This window comes from Lathamus discolor, chromosome W (genome assembly GCF_037157495.1).
Source record: "Lathamus discolor isolate bLatDis1 chromosome W, bLatDis1.hap1, whole genome shotgun sequence".
Lineage (NCBI taxonomy): Eukaryota > Metazoa > Chordata > Aves > Psittaciformes > Psittacidae > Lathamus > Lathamus discolor.
Genome location: NC_088908.1, coordinates 23289160 through 23309889, shown reverse-complemented (window position 1 = coordinate 23309889; position 20730 = coordinate 23289160). Strand labels below are relative to the sequence as shown.

The 20730-nt window shown below is 47.4% G+C and overlaps 1 protein-coding gene across 6 annotated transcripts in view; it reads right to left on the bottom strand.

Moving 5' to 3' along the window:
* The window catches only part of LOC136004252 (zinc finger homeobox protein 3-like), a 208134-nt gene that overhangs the window by 132837 nt on the left and 54567 nt on the right, over positions 1 to 20730 (bottom strand). For 5 of the 6 annotated variants that reach the window (XM_065660586.1, XM_065660583.1, XM_065660584.1 and 2 more), the window contains one exon: positions 4398 to 5815. The exons of the other annotated variant lie outside the window; for it this stretch is intronic. In XM_065660586.1, the coding sequence (XP_065516658.1) occupies positions 4398 to 5790 (1393 nt within the window). In that variant the 5' untranslated portion in view covers positions 5791 to 5815. The remainder of the gene's footprint in view (positions 1 to 4397; positions 5816 to 20730) is intronic. 6 annotated transcript variants of the gene reach the window in all.

Here is a 20730-nt window from a genome sequence, read left to right as displayed (position 1 = left end):
TGTTGAGGACACCAGAACCACACACAATACTCCAAGTGAGGACTCACAAGAGCAGAGGAGAGGGGCAGGATCACCTCTTTTGACCTGCTGGTCATGCTCCTTTTGATGTAGCCCAGGATATGGTTGGCTTTCTGGGCTGCAGGCGCACACTGCCGGCTCATGTTCATTTTCTCATCGACCAGCACCCCCAAGTCCTTCTCTGCAGGGCCACTCTGAATCTTTTCTTTGCCCAATCTGTAGCTGTGCCTGGGATTACTCCGACCCAGGTGTAGGACCTTGCACTTGTCATGGTTGAACTTCATAAGGCTGGCTGATGCCCACCTCACAACAGTATCAAGATCCTTCTGGATGGCATTCCTTCCCTCCAGCACTTCAACTGAACCACACAGCTTAGTGTCATCAGCAAACTTGCTGAGGGTGTACTCAATCCCACTGTCCATTTGACCAACAAAGATGTTGAACAAGACCAGTCCCAACACTGATCCCTGAGGGACACCACTCGTTACTGGTCTCCAGCTGGACATTGAGCTGTTGACCACAACTCTTTGTGTGCGGCCATCCAGCCAGTTCTTTAACCACCGAGTGGTCCACCTATCAAATTGATGTCTGTCCAATTTAGAGACAAGGATGTCATGCAGGACAGTGTTGAACGCTTTGCACAAGTCCAGGTAGATGACGTCAACTGCTCTCCCCCGTCCATCAGTTCCGTAGCCCTATCATAGAAGGCCACCAAATTTGTCAGGCAGGATTTCCCCTTAGTGAAGCCATGCTGGCTGTCACCAACCACCTTGTTGTTTTTCATGTGCCTTAGCATGCCTTCCAGGAGAAAAGGGAAGGCAGGGAAATTTTGGCAGGGAAAATGCATTTGGTAGCTCATTTTCAAGTGCTTTTGTGATCTGATGAGAGAAATAATCTCTCTAGCCATTCCCATCCAGTTTAATAATTCTCATCTGTTCAAGCCTTGAATCTTATATCTCATGCTAGCAACAAAGAAACCATTTCAGTTGAGTTTCTTCAGCAGGGGAACACCACCCTTTCCACCGAATTCATCACAACTCTCAAAACCTACTTTCCTTTTCTTCTCAGGGCCACACAGCATGTAACAAACCAACTCAACATCTGCCTTTGAGAGCATCAGAAGGTGATCAGACGCTCTCACAAAGCCACCTGCCAAACTATTCATGCCTCTTGACAAACGAAGGAAAAATCATCAGGAAACACTGTAGTAAGGATGCTTTCCACAATGAGGAGAAACATTTTATGCATGTCGGCAATAAACCATACCTACTGTTTTATTAGCTCCCACTAAAACTCTTATAAAATGTACTAGAAAACTATATATCCCCAGGATGAGGAAAACCAGTGTGTGGGGAATGCAGAAAAGAGGTCTCCACTATGTAGTCTTCATCCTCAACCACCACACAAATGCAACTCACCACAGTGAAGCTGCACCACAAAGGGCTGCAGCAATGGAACAAAGGGATATAGCATGCAGCACTCAGTCTGCGCACAAGGGCTTTGCTGGAATGCAAGCACAATCACCCCCCCCATGGACACAGTGGAAAACCCTTCAGCCTCACCTAGAGGTGGAGCCATCATTGCCATGGGATCAAGCTGGAATCCACCCATTGTGAACTGTGCATCTGAGGAAGTGCTGTCCATCTTCAAGTTGGGAAGGTTCATGTTCTGCACCAGGTAGTACTGGTATAGCTCAGCCTTGGTGGGTGACGGTAGGTTGCTAAGGCCCAGGTGCTGGTTGTGTTGGATTTGGGACATATTTTGCTGAAGCAGAATCGTGTTGTGCATGTGCTTCTCACTAGTCATGTGAATACAGAGGTTTCTAGCTACATTGGTCTCATAGTCACACACCTCGCACCACCACATGGGTTTGGCTTTTGGTTTGGTGGGGGAGGGGGCCCCACATGTGCTACCAATGTTGGCTGCTGCGGCCACCGCAGCTGCTGCCACCACCCCAGTGGTGTGGCTGAAGACTTGGTCTCCCCGTCCATTCTGCAGGTTCTGCATGTTGTTGAGATGCTTGTCAGACTGCATATGGATACTGAGGTTGCCTTTGGTAGTAGTGGAGTAGTTACAGACCTCGCAGCGGAAGGGCTTGTAACCACAAGTGTAGCTCTCACCCCGTGCCAGCCGCGGGTGTGGCTGCCCACTTTTGCAGTACATGTAGGAGCCACCTGGCTCAGGATGTTTCTCCTTCGTGTGCACCTCAAGCGTCTGCTGGTACTTGTAATGCCAATTGCACTTGGGACACTTGAGTGTCTTACATGAGTTACGAGAATGCATCATAGTCATGTGGCCACCCAACGACTGTGAGGAGCCCAGGACTGTGTCGCACTTTGGGCACTCCACGCCACTCCCTGAGGGGCACTCCCCACCCCCAAGTTCACAGAGGAGGCCAGCATGCTGGTGATGGGAGATGTAGCTCCTGTCCTCACCCTCCATGCTCTCATTTGGTTCTGGTGCTGTGGCACTGTCTTTATTGGCACTTTCATGGATAAAGTCCAGCTTCCTGCTGCCCTCTGCCATGCTGGCTCCACCACCCTCATTGTTAAAGCTTAAGTGATTACCCTTGTTTGAACCATCAAAGACAAAGGAAGAAGCAAAATTAGAACTAGTAGAATCTGTGCTCTGCGACAGGGTCTGGAGCACATTAGGCATTAAGGGAGAGTTAGAAATGCTTTGGTTCGAGAGAGCAAGGTCCTTTTTGCTGCTGTCACCACCTGCCACAGCCCCAGCATCCTCCTGAGGCTGGTCCTCCAGCTCATCCTCCAACTTGCTTGGAAACAGTCCTTTGCAACCCTCATCATCCTCATCTTCTTCCTCTTCCTCCTCCATGTCCTCCTCTTCCTCCTCCTCCACCAGCTCTGCCTTTTCCGAGAGGATGTCTTGCTCATCCCCCTCTTGCTTCTCCCCCCCTGCCACCCCAAGGTCACAGAATAACAGAATCCCAAGGGTTGGAAGGGACCTCAAAAGATCATCTAGTCCAACCCCCCCACAAGAGCAGGGTAACCTACAGTACATCACACAGGAACTTGTCCAGGCGGGCCTTGAATATCTCCAATGTAGGAGACTCCACAACCCCCCTGGGCAACCTGTTCCAGTGCTCTGTCACTCTTACAGTAAAGAAGTTCTTCCTGATGTTAACGTGGAACTTCCTATGCTCCAGTTTACACCCATTGCCCCTTGTCCTATCACTGGATATCACTGAAAAAAGCCTAGCTCCATCATCCTGACACCTACCCTTTACATATTTGTAAACATTGATGAGGTCACCCCTCAGTCTCCTCTTCTCCAAGCTAAAGAGACCCAGCTCCCTCAGCCTCTCCTCATAAGGGAGATGTTCCACTCCCTTAATCATCTTTGTGGCTCTGCGCTGGACTCCTTCAAGCAATTCCCTGTCCTTCTTGAACAGAGGGGCCCAGAACTGGACGCAATATTCCAGATGCGGCCTCACCAAGGCTGAGTAGAGGGGGAGGAGAACCTCTCTTGACCTACTAACCACACCCTTTCTAATGCACCCTAAGATGCCATTTGCCTTCTTGGCCGCAAGAGCACATTGCTGGCTCATGGTCATCCTCCTATCCACCAGGACCCCCAGGTCCCTTTCCCCTTCGCTACTTTCCAGCAGGTCAACCCCCAACCTGTACTGGTACATGGGGTTGTTCTTCCCCAGATGCAAGACTCTACACTTGCCCTTGTTAAATTTCATCAAGTTTCTCCCCGCCCAACTCTCCAGCCTGTCCAGGTCTCGCTGAATGGCAGCACAGCCTTCTGGTGTGTCAGCCACTCCTCCCAGTTTTGTGTCATCAGCAAACTTGCTGAGGGTACACTCAGTTCCCTCATCCAGGTCATTGATGAAAATATTAAACAGCGCTGGTCCCAGCACTGACCCCAGAGGAACTCCACTAGTCACAGACCTCCAGCTAGATTCTGCGCCATTGACCACAACTCTCTGCCTTCTTCCTTTCAACCAGTTCTCGATCCACCTCACTACTTGATCGTCAAGCCCACACTTCTTTAGCTTATCTATGAGGATGCTGTGGGAGACAGTATCAAATGCCTTACTGAAATCAAGAAAAACTACATCTACCGCTCTACCATCATCCCTCCACCTAGTCACTTCCTCATAGAAGGCTATAAGGTTGGTCATACATGACTTCCCCCTCATAAAACCATGTTGGCTGTTCTTAATGACCCCCTCATCCTTGATATGCCTAATGATGGAGTCAAGAATAAGTTGTTCCATCACCTTTCCAGGGATGGAGGTAAGGCTGACCGGTCTATAATTACCCGGGTCCTCCTTCTTGCCCTTCTTATAGATTGGTGTGACCTTTGCCATCCGCCAATCCTCAGGCACCTCGCCGTTTCCCACGACTTACCAAAGATGATGGAAAGTGGCCTAGCAATGACCTCCGCCAGCTCCCTCAGCACCCGTGGGTGCATTCCATCCGGACCCATCGATTTACAGATGTCCAGATTGCATAGGTCCTTCCCCTCTGAGCATTTGGTGGGACTGGAAGTCAGCGGGCCCAGGGGGACTGAGGTAATAGGAGTCTTCAGAGCCAAGCTGGTCAGTCTGCCCAGGTTGAGGAGCCCACTGGGGGCCAGAACACCTGCCAGTGGCAGCTGTGCTCCATCAGCTGCCCCGGCCTGGAATGCCTGCTTGCCTTCCATGCAAATGCCATTGAATTTACCATAAAAACTCTGTCCAGGGCATATGAGGTTAGCTGCAGAAATGAGAGGGTGCTGAAAAGTTTTGGGTTTTGGTTCCAGAAAGCTGACAAGGGGTTCCTTGTCTTTGCCTATCCCTTGGATGATAGCGGAGATGTTCTTATTGCTAAGAATTTTCCACTCCTCCTCACTCAGAGTCATTCGATGGTTGTGCACTGCATGGGTCACAAATGAGCGGACATACCCAAAGGAGAGCTTACACAAGAAACACATCAGGATGGGCTTCCTCTTCCCATAGAGCACAAAGCCATCAAATTTGTACAGGTCCACATTGTTGGGAACATCTTTGGATATGTAAGAGCTTTTGGCAGAACCATCGCTGTTCAGGTAATCTTTGTTGCTTCTGTGTCGCACATCAAAGACGCAGAAGCTGTGCAGGATGGGGCTGATGCCCGCCAGGGCTGAGGTGTTCAGGAAGGCCTGGTCTGAGCCCTCAAACCACTTCCCAAAGGATGAGGCTATGTGGAAGGTGTTGATGATCTGTGGGTAGACGGTAGCAGCAGCAGAGGGCTCTCCCTGCTTGGCCAGTGAGTTCAGGAGCAGCAAGGAGAGAGCCCCGCTGCTGCAGGCACCCCCACTCTGCACCAGCTGGTTGAGGCTCTCCACAATGTAGGCTGAGCCATCAGATTGGTAGATGATCTCGCCGGCCAGGTTCTCCACATCACTCTCCTCCCCGTCCTCGCTACTCTCACTCCTGCTGTCCCCCCGCAGTGGCAGGGCTGGGCAGGCATTGGCACAGCGGTGCTCCATATAGGTCTGCAGGCCTGTGAAGGAGGCAGCACACTGCCTGCAGCTCACCTCCTTGCCAGTGGGCTCAGTGCTGGGGCCAGCCACTGTGCTGCTCTCGGGGAAAGGGACCCTCAGGCTGTCCAGGGGGCCACAAGTCGCAGCCACGGGCTGCTCCATGCTGCCGACTGTGTCAGGGAGGTGGGCGCTGTTGATATCAGTCCATTGCTGGTGCTGAGAGATGCTGCACCCATTGTCCTTCCCAGGGATGATGGGTGAGTCACAGCCTTCCATGGCAGGGCCAGCATGGAACATTCATTGCACCCAGTACAGCTCGGACCTGCAGGCAGTGAGAGACGGAGAAAGGCAGGTGAGTCAGGGAAGAGAGTTCCTATGAAGACCTCCCCACCACAAGGACCACCAACTCCATTCTTCAGGACCTAATGGGAGGCTTTGAGAGCTGGTGCCCCATGATGGGCTCCAGGAACAAGTGGCCTGGCATCAGGCACCGCTGGAAATGAGCAATGGAAATACAACAGGAGGAGGAACACAAGAGGCAAAGCAAAGGGACCTGAGAGGTGGTGAAAACCTCCCCAAACACCTTTCCTGAAGAGGGGTAGGAAGACTGAAGGACTTGCACTGCTCTACCCAAAGCCATAGATCTTCACAAAACAAAAATGTAACAGAAAAGCTTCTGACAGGAACCAAATTAAGACACCACAACAGAATAATGCTGGTGCTTTAAAACATTATAAGAATGGTACTCTGTGGCTCCCTGAGCCAAATGCTGTTATTTTCAGGTGATTTCCTTCTCTGAGCGGTTTGGAGAGCACAGAACCAGAGATACCACATGTGCACCTCTGTGGCAGACCGTGGGACCCTGAGCAACTCGGAGATTTCAGAGTAACAGCATTTGGTATGCACATGAGATTTAATTGCTGTGTTCTGGACAGCGTTTAAACAGAGACACATCAGGAGAGAAACCAAACAGGAAATTCTAGATCTGACAAGGGTCCATCCTGGGGATCAGAAAGCAGTCAGCCCACCATGTTCCTGGAAGCTCCCAGAGATGATGCAGGACACAGCCTCTGTGTGCAGATGGCTTGCTCTCACTCCCAGAGGCAGATGGCTAATGCAGGTCCTGGAGAAGAAGGGAGGACACCCTTCCTACTACTTCTATTCCACCAAATACAATGAGAGCTGGGGAACTCACACTAAATACCAGGCTGCCAGCAAGCAGGGGCTGCTGAGAATGGCAAACAGATGGTTCCTGACAACAGATGGTTACAGACCTGAGATAAGGGAATGCTACTGTTTGGATCTGGACCATTTTAATGCAGACCACAGATCTGCAAGAGATTACCAGTCCAACTGCAACCCTAACACAATCCTGTCCGCAAAGAGCATTTCTATATCCTGCTTCATATAAAGAGCTCTGGCACAAGCCACACAGGAAGAAACACCAGCAGAAATTAAAGCACTATTACCTCATCTGTAAGGGTGATTTTTAACCTGTGGTCCACAGAATTACTTGGGTATACAGATACAAAGGATCCATAGAAAACAACCAAGGAAAAACCGCACAAGCAGAGGACAACTTCACCACATTTTTACAATCTGTGACCCAAGAGACAAAAGAAGACTCATGCTCTATATCCGTGGCTGTCAATGCCACACAGAAAATCTTCCACAGTATTTTATCTTCTACCAACTGAACACAAGCACCACTTTGCTCATCAGACTGTTCCCAAATTGAATATATGTGTGGGGAGAGTTTTTACAGATAGTCAGTATAAGGGTTTGGGGGTGTCGTGGTTTAAGCCCAGCCAGTAACTGAGAACCATGCAGCTGCTTGCTCACTCCCCCTCTTCTTTCCTCCCCACTCACAGAAGGACAGGGAGGAGAACTGAAAGAACAGTCCAGTAACTAAAGTATAATACAGAACTACTACTACTACTATCACCAATAATAATTATGATAATGGAAATAACAAGGGGAGAGAATATAAAACTACAAGGGGAAAAGGAAAAGAAAATAATTAACACAAGTGATGCACAATACAATTACTTACCACCCACTGACCGATACCCAGCCTGACCCAAGCAGCGATCTGGGCCTTCCAGGTAACTCCTCACAGTTTATATACTGGGCATGACATGCTGTGGTATAGGGGTGTCCTGGGTTGAGCAGCAGCAGTCATTTTTTCTCCTTCTTAGGAGCTAGTACAGTGCTGTGTTTTGATCTTTTGGCCTTGGAGCAGTGGTGATAACGCCGATGTTTTCAGTTGCTGCTCGAATGTTTGGTCTGGCCAAGGACTTTCTGAGCCTCATGCTCTGCCAGGGAGGAGGGGAGGCCGGGAGGAAGCAGAGACAGGACACCTGACCCAAACTGACCAAAGAGGTATTCCATACCACAGCACGTCATGCCCAGGATGTAACTTAGAAGGACCCAGAAGGGCTAGAGGGATGCGGGGTTGGAGGAGGTATCGGTCGGTGCTCGGCTGGGGGGAGTGGGGCAAGTTATTGGTTGGCTGGTGTTGAGGTGTTGTATTCTTTCCTCTTGTTATTTCCTTTATCATTATTATTATTGGTGGTAGCAGTAGTGATTTGTGTTATACCTTATTACTAAACTGTTCTTATCTCAACCTGTGGGAGTTGCATTCTTTTTTGATTCTCCTCTCCGTCCCTCCAGGAGCAGGGGGAGGGCAAGAAGTGGGGGGAGTGAGTGAACGAGGTTTGTGGTTGGGTTTAAACCACGACAAGGGGAAATAACAAGGGGAGAGAATATGAAATTAAAAGGGGAAAAGGAAAACAATAAACACAAGTGATGCACAATACAATTGCTCACCACCTGCTGACCTGAGCAGCGATATGGGCCATCCACGTAACTCCCCCCAGTTTCTGTACTGGGCATGACGTGCTGTGGTATGGAATGCCCCTTTGGCGAGTTTGGGTCAGGTGTCCTATCTCTGCTTCTTTCTGGCTTCCCATGCCCCTCCTCACTGGCAGAGCATGAGACTGGAAAGTCCTTGATCAGAGTAAACATTACTTAGCAACAATGAAAACATCGGTGTATTATCAGTGTTGTTCTCAGACTAAAGTCAAAAACACAGTACTGCACTAGCTGCTAGAGAAGGAGAAACATAACCGTTACAGCTGAACCCAGGACAGGGGTGCAGGGCAGGTTTTAATTTAACAATATGCTGTCAGTCTTGATCTGATTCAGTAGGATTTACTTTAAATAATAAAGTTATACAAATTCTTCTAAGTCTTTCTTGTGGCCTGGGTTCTTTTTGGTACCTAGCTAGCTCAGTCGGTAGACCATGAGACTCTTAATCTCAGGGTCATGGGTTTGTGCCCCCCGTTGGGCACCAAAAAGTACTGTCATGGTTTAAGCCTAGCTGGTAACTCAAAACTGTGCAGCCGCTCACTCCCCCTCTTCTTCCCCCCCCCCCGCTCCCAGAGGGATGGGGAAGAGAATCTAAAGAATGTAAATCCCATGGGTTGAAATAAGAACAGTCCAGTAACTAAGGTACAATACAAAACTACTACTGCTACCACCGATAATGATAAGTGAAATAACAAGGGGAGAAAATATAAAACTAAAAAAGGGGAAAAGGAAAAGAAAACAATAAACACAAGTGATACACAATGCAATTGCTCACCATCTGCCGAATGATACCCAGCCCGACCCAAGCAGTGGTCTGGCCTGCTGGGTGACTCCCCCAGTTTATATACTGGTGTCCTGTGTTCAGCTTTAGCAGTCATTTTTCTCCTTAGCAGCTGATGCAGTGCTGTGTTTTTGACTTTAGTCTGAGAACAACTTTGACAACACACCAATGTTTTTAGTTGTTGCTAAGTAATGTTTACTCTGGTCAAGGACTTTTAGTATCATGCTCTGCCAGTGAGGAGGAGCACAGGAAGCCGGGCAGAAGCAGAGACAGGACACCTGACCCAAACTAGCCAAAGGGGTATTCCATACCACAGCACGTCATGCCCAGTACAGAAACTGGGGGGAGTTACGTGGATGGCCCATATCGCTGCTCAGGTCAGCAGGTGGTGAGCAATTGTATTGTGCATCACTTGTGTTTATTGTTTTCCTTTTCCCCTTTTAATTTCATATTCTCTCCCCTTGTTATTTCCCCTATCATTATTGGTGGTAGCAGTACTTGTTTTGTATTGTACCTTAGTTACTGGACTGTTCTTATCTCAACCCGTCTTTCAATTCTCCTCCCCAACCCTCCGGGAGCGGGGGGAGGACTGAGTGAGCAGCTGTGTGGTTCTGAGTTACCAGCTGGGCTTAAACCACGACATCTTGAAACCCCTCTCATTTACTAGGTCTTCCTCAAAGTTACTCTTACCTGAGCATCCTCCAAGTAGCTGCTGCTTCAGCTCATGAGATACTCCAAGCAGCATGCAGTGCTGGAGCTCTGGCCAGACTGGGATATTAGTGGGGCCCCCCACCCCCCATTTGCACACAGCAGACTTGCGTATGGACCAGCTGGCACCTCGTAGGTTTCAGGGGTCTGCCTTCAATGTCTCCAACCACATTAGCAGCCTGCTGCCACCCTTGGGGTCTCTCCCCAAAGACTATCAGCTTTTTGGCAACCTACGCTGCTACCCCAAAGCTAAATATTACGATCCTACTTTGAAAGTGTTTCCAGTGCTCTCTACTTCAATTTGAGCCCATGGGACTTGGAAGACCCCCGCGGGCTCTGGAAGAGCAGTGTGCTGTAACAGCCAGCCACCTTTCCCTGCATGTATGCCTGCCCAGCACACACTGCACACAGTCACTGCTGCATGGACATGCAACTGGTACATCTGCGAAGCAGAAGAAAAAGTACAAAGAGAAATTAAGATCTGCCAGATAAGACCTGATCAGTTAAGTAGGTGGCAGGCCACAACAGCACTAAATGACTTGCCTGAGTTAGTTCAAGCATAAGAAAATGGAGCAACATTCAAAGCCTTTTTTTTTTTCCTGTTTTCATTATCTGACAGCTTATTTTTCTTTACCACATGAACCCATCCATACTTTTTGTGATTTGTCTTCATGTTTTTATTTTTTTTTTGGCCTGTTTTACTTCTGATGAAGCTTGACAAAAAGTATTTACAAGTCCTCGTGAAGGTGGAAGGTAACATTTCCCAACATGTGTGTGGTGAAGGATGCTGATGGAAGGACATAGAGATGCAATGGTGTAATGATCCAAAGCATTCACACAAAGTATTACCTTACAGCATTTCCAGCCCCCACCTTCCTTGGATTCTCTGCCATACACAGCTGTCTTTGTGGTTGCACTGGGAATAAATAGTGATTTTGAGCAGAAATAAAAATAACCTGGTGCACTGAGTGGAATAGAAAGAAGAGTACCATAACCCTGTTGCCAAAAGGCTTAGTCTTTTTGATCAGCCAGTTTTGCTTACCTTAGCTAAACCAACACTTCAGCACAGCATTGTGACAGCTCTTTGTCCTTAGCTGTGTTTTCTTTAGATTGATCCCAGATCCTTCTGTGCTGAGGCTGCATATTCATCCTCCCACAATATGACATACTCTCTCCTCACTGCTACTTTTCACATTGACAACTGCAATCCAAATTAAACTGATAAAAGTTCATATTGGATAGATTAAGAAAAAAAAAAAAGAAAAGAAACTTCATAAGCCTCTTACTTCTTCCAAGTAATGTTTTGGAAATACCTATGCAGACCTTAAAATACAATGTGGAACAGTACCCCATAAATACTTTTAAACAAAAAGTGTTCAGCCACCACCCCAGGACACTCAGCAGGTGAACTACAACATGAATCTGAACATCTCCATTATCAAGAACTCGATTGGCAGGAAGATACCTAACAGTTGTGCCAAAAGGGTTAGTGGGGCTGATGGGGTGGGAGGGTTAACAGCCTGATTGGAAAATCAATGTAATAAATGCTTGGTAAGTTACAAAAACATGCGGGAAGAGTAGACCACAATTGATAAAGGACTGCAGCTTTAATGCTGCACTGGGGACCTGTTTATTGACAAGAAGGCCAATCTCTTTCCCTGGCCTGGCCAGGCCAGACCAGGCAAACCTGCGAGCACTTACAAATTAATTGGTGGAATTAATTACAAATTAATTGAGGAATTTTCTCTCCCTTTCCTTGATACAGAGGAGCCTTTCCAGAGCAGGGGAAAACCCACAGCTGAAACATGGCCAGCCAAAGCCCCTAGACACAGGCCAAGCCCCTACAGAAACCCAAGCTTTTCTTGCCTGCTCAGTTCATCACCAGAACTACTCCTGAAGAACTATGCTCATAAAGAAGAGGCACAGAAATATTTGTTTCTATTTTCACAGGAACTGCAGATGTTGTCCCTTTAAACTGAAAGGAGCAATTGCCTCATTAAAGCAAACCAGGCTCTAAGCGGTACAATGTACTTATTAGTCTGCTATTACGGGCCCTGCATCTTCCGCCATCCCAGACCACCCATAAGTGACCAGCATGGGACAGGGAGATCTTGCAAGGACACACCAATGGCCACGCCACACCATGCCACACCACACCCCCGCTCTGTTTATCAGCCAGTCAATAAGAAAAGGTAGTTCTTAAGGAGGCAGAAGTCAACGCATCAGGTCGATCAGCACTCTGTAAACATGGTTTCCTGTAAAAGTCAATGAACTCCAGTTACAGAAAGAACAGCCTGAGCTCCAGAGACTCCCTGTGCTCCCACCACCAGGGAAGGGCTCTCCTCAGTCCCTTCTCCATCCTTGTGTACCACTACTGCTCCCACAGCTGTGCTCACCATGCCTCTGGCACACAGCCTGCACAAGCCCCTGCCCCAGCATTGCTGCATCTCACAGTGTAATGGATGGGAACCTAGCTGAAAGTTGATTCCCTCTCATGACTGAGACACATAACAAAGTATATTTATTTTTTGTCAAAGTATATTTGGTAGAGTATGTATGTTCATTGTGACTGTTGTAAAGAGAAAACCAGGAAAACATAGGTGTGCAGCTGTTCTATGACCTTCATACCTGGCTGCACTGGGGCACCTGGCATCATGAGAAATTGCACAGCCCCACAAGTAAACAATTAGGGATCTGGCATAAAACCAGTTGTTTTTCTAAGGGTATAAAAGCAGGACCCTCTTGCAGCTGAATCCAAAGCCTCGCCTATGAGTGGATGCACCACAATGGGAAAATTCCTATTACCCGAAACTCCTGGCATTGGCTATAAGGGGGCTTTCCAGCTTGAAGTGTGGGTCTGGATAATGATACAGTGGTGAATGGTGATATATTTCTTCTTAATCTCAGTTCTCTCTATGCAGTAATGATTTGATGCATTGCTAACTTTCCTCTGTACTTATATATACATATACACACATCAGCTTTTTTTTTTATTGTACTTATTTACTATATAGAGAGATATATACCTGATACACATTACAGTGTGCTTGTTTAATAAACTGTGTATGCTATACAGCTAGCATGTGGTCGTTTTGCTGCCTACCCTGCCTGTCAGCAGAACACACAGCCCCTCCAAGCAGATTTGGGACCCAGCTGGAGGAGTGCAGACAGCACAGGGCAGGGAGCAGCAGCCACAGTGGTCCAGAGCTAAGCTACATCTGGATGGCACAGCACAAGCAAAAGCACTGTGTGCCCCACACTTTCATCAAGAGTTTCTATTAACTGCAGTTAGCAGTTTGCAGCCCCACTCTGGACAGAACACAAGTGGAAAAGAAGTCATTAAGAACCTCAGCCTTCTCCAAATCCAGGGTAGCTAGTTCTCCTGATAGCTTCTGGAGAGGGCCCACATTGTCCCTAGTCTTTTATTTGCAATGTAACGAAAGAATCCCTTCCTGTTATCTTTCACATCCCTAGCCAAGTTTAATACTAACTAGGCCTTAGCTTTCCTAACGTGCTGTCCTGGGTTCAGCAGTAGCAGTCATTTTTCTCCTTCTTAGTAGCTGGTGCAGTGCTGTGTTTTTTAACTTTCAGCCTGGGAACAGTGCTGATAACACCAATGTTTTTAGTTTCTGCTTAGTAATGTTTACTGTGACCAAGGACTTTCTGAGTCTCATGGTCTGCCAGGGAGGAGGGGAAGCTGGGAGGAAGCAGAGACAGGACACCTGACCCAAACTAACCAAAGAGGTATTCCATACCACAGCACATCATGCTCAGTATATAAACTCAGGGCAGTTACACAGAAGGGTTAGATCACTGCTCAGGTCAGGCTGGGTATCGGTCAGTGGGTGGTGAACGGTTGTATTCTCTTCCCTCATTATTTCCCTTATCATTATTATTATTGGTGGTAGCAGTAGTGGTTTTGTGTTATACCTTATACTAGACTGTTCTTACCTCAACCCATGGGAGTTACATTCTTTCAATTCTTCTCCCCATCCCTCTGGGAGCAGAGGTAGGAAGGGGGGGAAGTGAGAGAGTGTCTGCGTGGTTCTGGATTGCTGGCTGGGTTTAAACCACGACAGAATCAGTTGGCGGATGATGAGCGGTTGTATTCTCTTCCCTTCTTATTTCCCTTATCATTATTATTATTGGTGGTAGCAGTAGTAGTTTTGTATTATACCTTAGTTACTGGACTGTTCCGGTATTTGCTGTTTTAGTGATTATCAGCTGGGGGCCTGGGCTAGGGCTATTGTTTCGCTGTACTTCATGGCAATGACTCATTGATCATGAATTTGGGCTGGTACATGTTCCCAGTGTGGTCATCACCTCTATAATTTGGGAGGTATATAACAAAAGTGTTTAGCTATTACAAATCTTTTTTTATTTCCTCAGGTGGTCAGCCTATGAAGGAGACATTCCCTCACACCCTCTGCTCCCCCACCAGAGTATTTACAGTGGGAGTAGATTCTGGAAGATTTAAAGATCTTGAATATCCTTTCAGTGCCCTTGAAAGCACTCTGCTCCTCTTGCTGGGAACCAGCTTGTTGCTGCATATGCTCTCTATGTTTTGCCTACAGTGTGACCACCCTGAGAACAGCCGATCTTGTCCTATCGTGGAAGCTAAGCAGGGTCCAGCTCGAGTCTTGTCTAGGATTAGACAACGATATAGGAGGACCACCAAGACATTCTCTCCGAGGATGGACAGCCATGAGTGGCAGGGTGTGTGGGACAGCATGGGCAAGTATCTCGTTCAGTGGGAACCTCCAGTGCTTTGGAAGCATTGGAGATGGAACGCAGCTGTATGGAGTCCCTGACAACAAGTTGCAGAAATTGCTGAAGGAGAGGGTAAATCAAGTCAGTTTGCTGAGGTGAAAGCCATCCAGCTGGCCATGGACATTGCTGAACAAGAAAAGTGGCCAGTACTTTATACTGACTCATGGATGGTGGCAAATGCCCTATGGGTGTGGTTGCAGCAATGGAAGCAGAGCAACTGGCAATGCAGAGGTAAACCCATCTGGGCTGCTGCACTGTGGCAAGATATCGCTGCCCGGGTGCAGAACCTGGTGGTGAAGGTACGCCATGTAAATGCACATGTACCCAAGAGTTGGGCCACTGAGGAACACCAGAACAACCAACAAGTAGATCAAGCTGCTAAGATGGAAGTGGCTCAGATGGACTTAGATTGGCAAAATAAGGGTGAATTATTTTTGGCCCGGTGGGCCCATGACACTTCAGGCCATCAGGGCAGAGATGCAACATATAGATGGGCCCGTGACCGAGGGGTGGACTTAACAATGGACACTATTGCCCAGGTTATTCATGAGTGTGAAACATGTGCTGCAATTAAACAAGCCAAATGGTTAAAGCCTCTTTGGTATGGAGGACGATGGCTGAAGTATAAATATGGGGAGGCCTGGCAGATTGACTATATCACACTCCCACCAACCCACCAAGGCAAACACCATGTGCTTACTATGGTGGAAGCAACCACCGGATGGCTGGAAACATATGCTGTGCCCCACGCCACTGCCCAGAACACTATCCTGGGCTTTGAGAAACAGATTTTGTGGCGACATGGCACCCCAGAGAGAAATGAGTCAGAAAATGGGACTCATTTTCGGAACAACCTTATAGACACTTGGGCCAAAGAGCATGGCACTGAGCAGGTATATCACATCCCCTACCATGCACCAGCCTCTGGGAAAACTGAACGGTGCGATGGGCTGTTAAAAACTACACTGAGAGCAATGGGGGGTGGGACTTTCAAACATTGGAATACGCATTTACCAAAAGCCACCTGGTTGGTTAACACGAAGGGATCTGTCAACAGGGCTGGCCCAGCCCAGTCAGAACGTTTACATAATGTAGAAGGAGATAAATTCCTGTCGTGCACATAAAGAATTTGCTGGGGAAGACAGTCTGGGTTATTCCTGCTTCAGGTAAATGCAAACCCACTCGTGGGATTGCTTTTGCTCAGGGACCCAGATATACTTGGTGGGTAATGCAGGAAGATGGGGAAGTCCGATGTGTACCTCAAAGGGATTCGATTTTAGGGGAAAACAGCCAATTAACTCAATTGTATGCTGTTTCCTGCTATGTAGCACTTTTATAGCCCACCAACTAGATGTCTTCAGGTCACCAGCGACTGGCCCTGACTTCCCTCCAACCATCATCCCAATAAAGCATGAACTTTGATGAAACCAGATGAGCTCAGCAGCGACGAGTTCTGCAGTGTCATCAGCAGGCAACAGTCCAAAACTGCACACCATCTCTCCTGCTCTGAAAGACTTTTACAAGAGATGGAACCCAACATCATGGACCGGATGAACTCAGCAGCTTTATAGGGATTGGTCCATGCACTAAGGAATGATATCGCTCTGTGTGTGTGAGTGGGTGTGTGTATATATATATATATATATGAGACGAGAGTGATGGTATATTGAAAAATGTGGGATCTGAGCATGACGTGAATGGTATGGAATAAGGGGTGGATACTGTCCTGGGTTCATCAGTAGCAGTCATTTTTCTCCTTCTTAGTAGCTGGTACAGTGCTGTGGTTTTGACTTTCAGCCTGGGAACAATGCTGGTAACACCGATGTTTTTAGTTGTTTCTATGTAATGTTTACTCTGACCAAGGACTTTCTGAGTCTCATGCTCTGCCAGGGAGGAGGGGAAGTCGGGAGGAAGCAGAGACAGGACACCTGACTCAAAATAGCCGAAAAGGTATTCCATACCACAGCACGTCATGCCCAGTATATAAACTGGGGCAGTTACCTGGAAGGGGAGATCTCTGCTTGGGTCAGGCTGGGTATTGGTTGGCAGGTGGTGAGCGGTTGTATTATTTCCCTTATAATTATTATTATTGTTGGTAGCAGTAGTGGTTTTGTGTTATACCTTAGTTACTGGACTATTCTTATCTCAACCTGTGGGAGTTACATTCTTTCGATTCTCCTCCCCATCCCTCCGGGAGCAGGGGGAAGAAGGGGGGGGTGAGGGGGTTGTGTGCAAGCGGCTGCGTGGTTCTGGGTTGCCGGCTGGGCTTAAACCACGACAACAATTAATTCTTGGCTCCTTATTTTAGCTCTAGGCAAGGGAGGGTGCATGGCAGAGCGAGAGGAGACTGGAACAAACGGAGGTTGAGACTTGCTCCAAGAGCCCCAGGGGTTGGCACTGCATCCCAATCCCAGAATCACAGGGCTGCTCTCCAGCAGGTGAGGGCTTGGTTGTGCCTGGGCACAGGGAACAAAGACAGCTTCTCTGGCCAGGTTTCTTTTGACTTTTCTGTGCCCAGGATAAATGGCAAGAAGTCCCTCAGAGCAAGAACAGGGCTAAGCTATCAAATAAAACGATCTCCTGTGACCAGGCCTGAATGCAGACTCCTCTACATGTCCCCTCCTAAAAGGCAATGCTTTCCCTGTGATATAACTTACAAAAGAGCCTCACAACTGCAGAGGTTTATTCTGTTCTTGGTAGGGTTTGTGATCTATTCAGCTGAATGTTTTCCCCTCTGACAAGATGATGTGGTCTGTGTACACCGAGACCTGCCCATGCCATGTGCCACCATGGTCAGAACTGCTTCAGAAGCAAGCATAGGTGTTCACCCAAGGCAACACCAAAGGCCTGGCTGGCCTTTCAAACTAAATCCCAGCAGTAAATCTACAGGTTACTTGTTCAATACAGGAATATCTTGGTGATCTCACAGACTTCTGCCACCACTGAAAACACTGTTTTTATAGCAACAGAAGGATTTCATAACACAACCACCAAGAGGATGATACTTCAGCAAGACCTTTCAGAGACTGGTGGAATTCCGAGAATGTTCAGCAATATTTCTTGATCCTGCAGCCAAGCAGGTCCAACTCCCTAATGCAGAGAGGCTGGTAAGAAATCTCACCTATGAAATTTAATCTCATCACTCAGCCTGTCCCCTTTGAACAACATCCTTCTATGGCTCCTTCCTCTCCCCTGCTATCCCCTCTGCCTAGCCGCAAGGCAGAGGTACCAGCTTTCAAGTCAGACAAAGAACAAACCAATTTACAAAACAAGTCTCTAATTTACAAACTCTTCCTCATCTCCACATACCTTTCCTGCCAGGCAGAGAGAAGCAGCAGGCATCCTGCCATTTGCCTACTGGCAAGGTTTTAACTGTGGGGAATTGAGGATAAGGAGATACCTTCAGGAAGCAAGACCTAAAGGAATCATTATATCATCCAGCCTGGCCTCCTGTGCATCAAAGGCTGAATGACTGAGGCTCTTTGCTCTACTCAAGAGGATCACTCTGGAAGCGAAGCTGAGAAGTAGAGTGCACACTTTTTCACAAGCCTGCATGCTCTGTTTATCAATTAAAATAGGAAATAGATGACTTTCAAGCCATAGGTTATTACAGATATATCCCTGTTAAAATGCTGAGAGATTTACAAATAGCTTTCCAACTAAAAATGAAAAACACTCAGAAAAAAACAAACACGAAAACAACTAAGGTGCATTTTAATATCCTTTTGACATTACTCTATACATTAGTGAAAAACTGAACAAGAGTGCTGAAATAGTGGATGTGCATGCAACATCTAACATTCCTTTCCCCCTCTAGGAGCTCTCCCCATACCCGGCACAAACTGAGCCATTGGCACAGCAGAGGCAGCACACGCTGCTCAGCCCCGGGGAGTGGAGTCATGGGTGAGCCTAGGCCAGCTTTGACACCAGTGAACGCCCTCCCAGCACAGGAGCTCTGCTCCACTTGGGAGAAGCAGAAGAAAGGAAGGCCAGTTGTTTGCTCAAGGCCATTATAGAATATCTTGAGTTGGAAGAGACCCATAAGGATCACTGTGTCCAACTCCCCGATCCTTGCTAAACCATATGACTAATAGTGACATCCAGATGCTCCTTGAACTCTGACAGGCTTCATGTTGTAACCACTTTCCTGGGGAGCCTGTTTCAGTGAAGTATCTTTTCCTAATGTCCAATTGGAAGTTCCCCTGACACAGCTTCATACCATTTCCTTGTGTCCTATCACAGATCCCCAGAGAGAGGAAGAAAAAGCTAAATTTGAACCAAAGTCTCCAGCACCAAAAATGCTTGGTATTTTTTCTCTCTCAGCTGAGATTCTTTCCTCTCTCACATATGTGCTTTGGCAATAGTGATACACTGGCTGCTTGGGAACGGTGTCTCTAGGAAGGTCAAATCCCATTTTGCCCTCTACTTATATGCTGGTACATGTACCCTCTCATCCTGAGGTACATGTACCCTGATATACAGACATGGGGCGCTTTCTAACCATCAGTCTCATCCTAAATGTCCTTCTCATCCTCAGTTTGATTCAGCTCCTTCCTCATGATACCATGAGCCAAACCATTGCAAAAGACAGCTAGAGCCCAGCCAGCCTGCATTCAATCTTTCAGCTCCAAGGGGACATAAAACCAGCCATCAAATCCTTGAAACCTGTCTAACCCCATGCCAGTAGTGTTTGGTAAACTACACAGCTTGTCTCTTGCCACATATAATGCAAGCAAGACCTTTTCCCAGGCCCCTGCAATATGCACCTACATGTGAATCAATATACCATCTCTTCAGACCACAACTAAATCTTCTCCTTGCTCCTAACTCTTAAAGGGATGTGACAAGTTAAAGACATTTTATAAATAATATTTCTTTAACTGTTGCCTAAATCATTTCCTGATGTGGGTGACATATTGCTGTAGATAATCCTATGGATGACTCTCCATCCTATTTAAAATATCTCTGGTAGCAACAGCAAATGCTAGCATTAAAAGATACATCTGTGAACAACCTATTCAATTAAAACACAATTTTAACACACCACAAAGTGGGAATGAGAAGGAAGATGAAAATTAACCCTGCATGACTACATTTTTTCCAAGGACTACAGATCTGGAAAACAAATCAGCTTATCAGTATTTTGAATGTGTGCACAGCAAAGAACACAAGGAATAGCAAACAGACAGCTTGAAAAGATCAAGAAGGTCCAGACACAAGGAAGCTGCTCAATAACCACTTCAGAAAGATGCAAGGCAGAAGGCACCAGAATACACAGTGGGGCAACTATCCAGTGACCCTGTGTACCAGAGATCACAGGCCCTAAAAGCAACAAAATTTTAGAAAAGTAGTAATAAAAAATGAAAACAAAGCTAAAAAGAAGAACAGGAAAAACTGTCAGAACAAACCCACCCCTGACCGGCCATGCAGATGAGCTTTCCACCACCCACCCTAGCTCCTCACACGCTGCCCTGCACATACAGCACATGCTGAATGTGCATAAAGAAACCCTTGGGGTAAAGGTATTTTTGGTCCTGACCTCTTGCTCCCTTCCAGCCACCTCCAGCAGCATTTCTGGGAGGTCCTCATAAAGAAGGACATCTGCTTTAGCACACTTTGTGTTCTGTCAAATGTTTCAATTATAAACATCTATTTCATTTCAGTTTCCATTATTCATTAGACTAGTTTACTATTTCTTTAAAGTCTCATTCACATTATTAAAGTATGGAGAAAAGACAAATCCCACTTTCACTTTTAAGCCCAAGGTGCACTGTCCCCTTCTTATCTCCCACACCAGCTTTCACTCTCCTGGCCCTGGGAGTAGTGGGAAGCGGGAGGAGGGTGATGGGACTGGGCAGTGTCCCAGAGTGCTGCCCACATCCCCTTCTAGGCAAAGCTTCCCGAAATGGCGTGGGAGGGAGGCCAGGAGGGAGCAGTGCTCTGCCCACCCCTACGGCAGCCCCAGGGCTCCTTCCCTCCAGCCCTGGCACTGGGGGATGCATAGCTATGAACATCATGCACTTTGGGCTTTTTTGGGCCATAACCAGCCTATATGTGTGAGACCAGCAGGTCCACAACCCTTGGCTGTAAATAATAACCCCAAATGA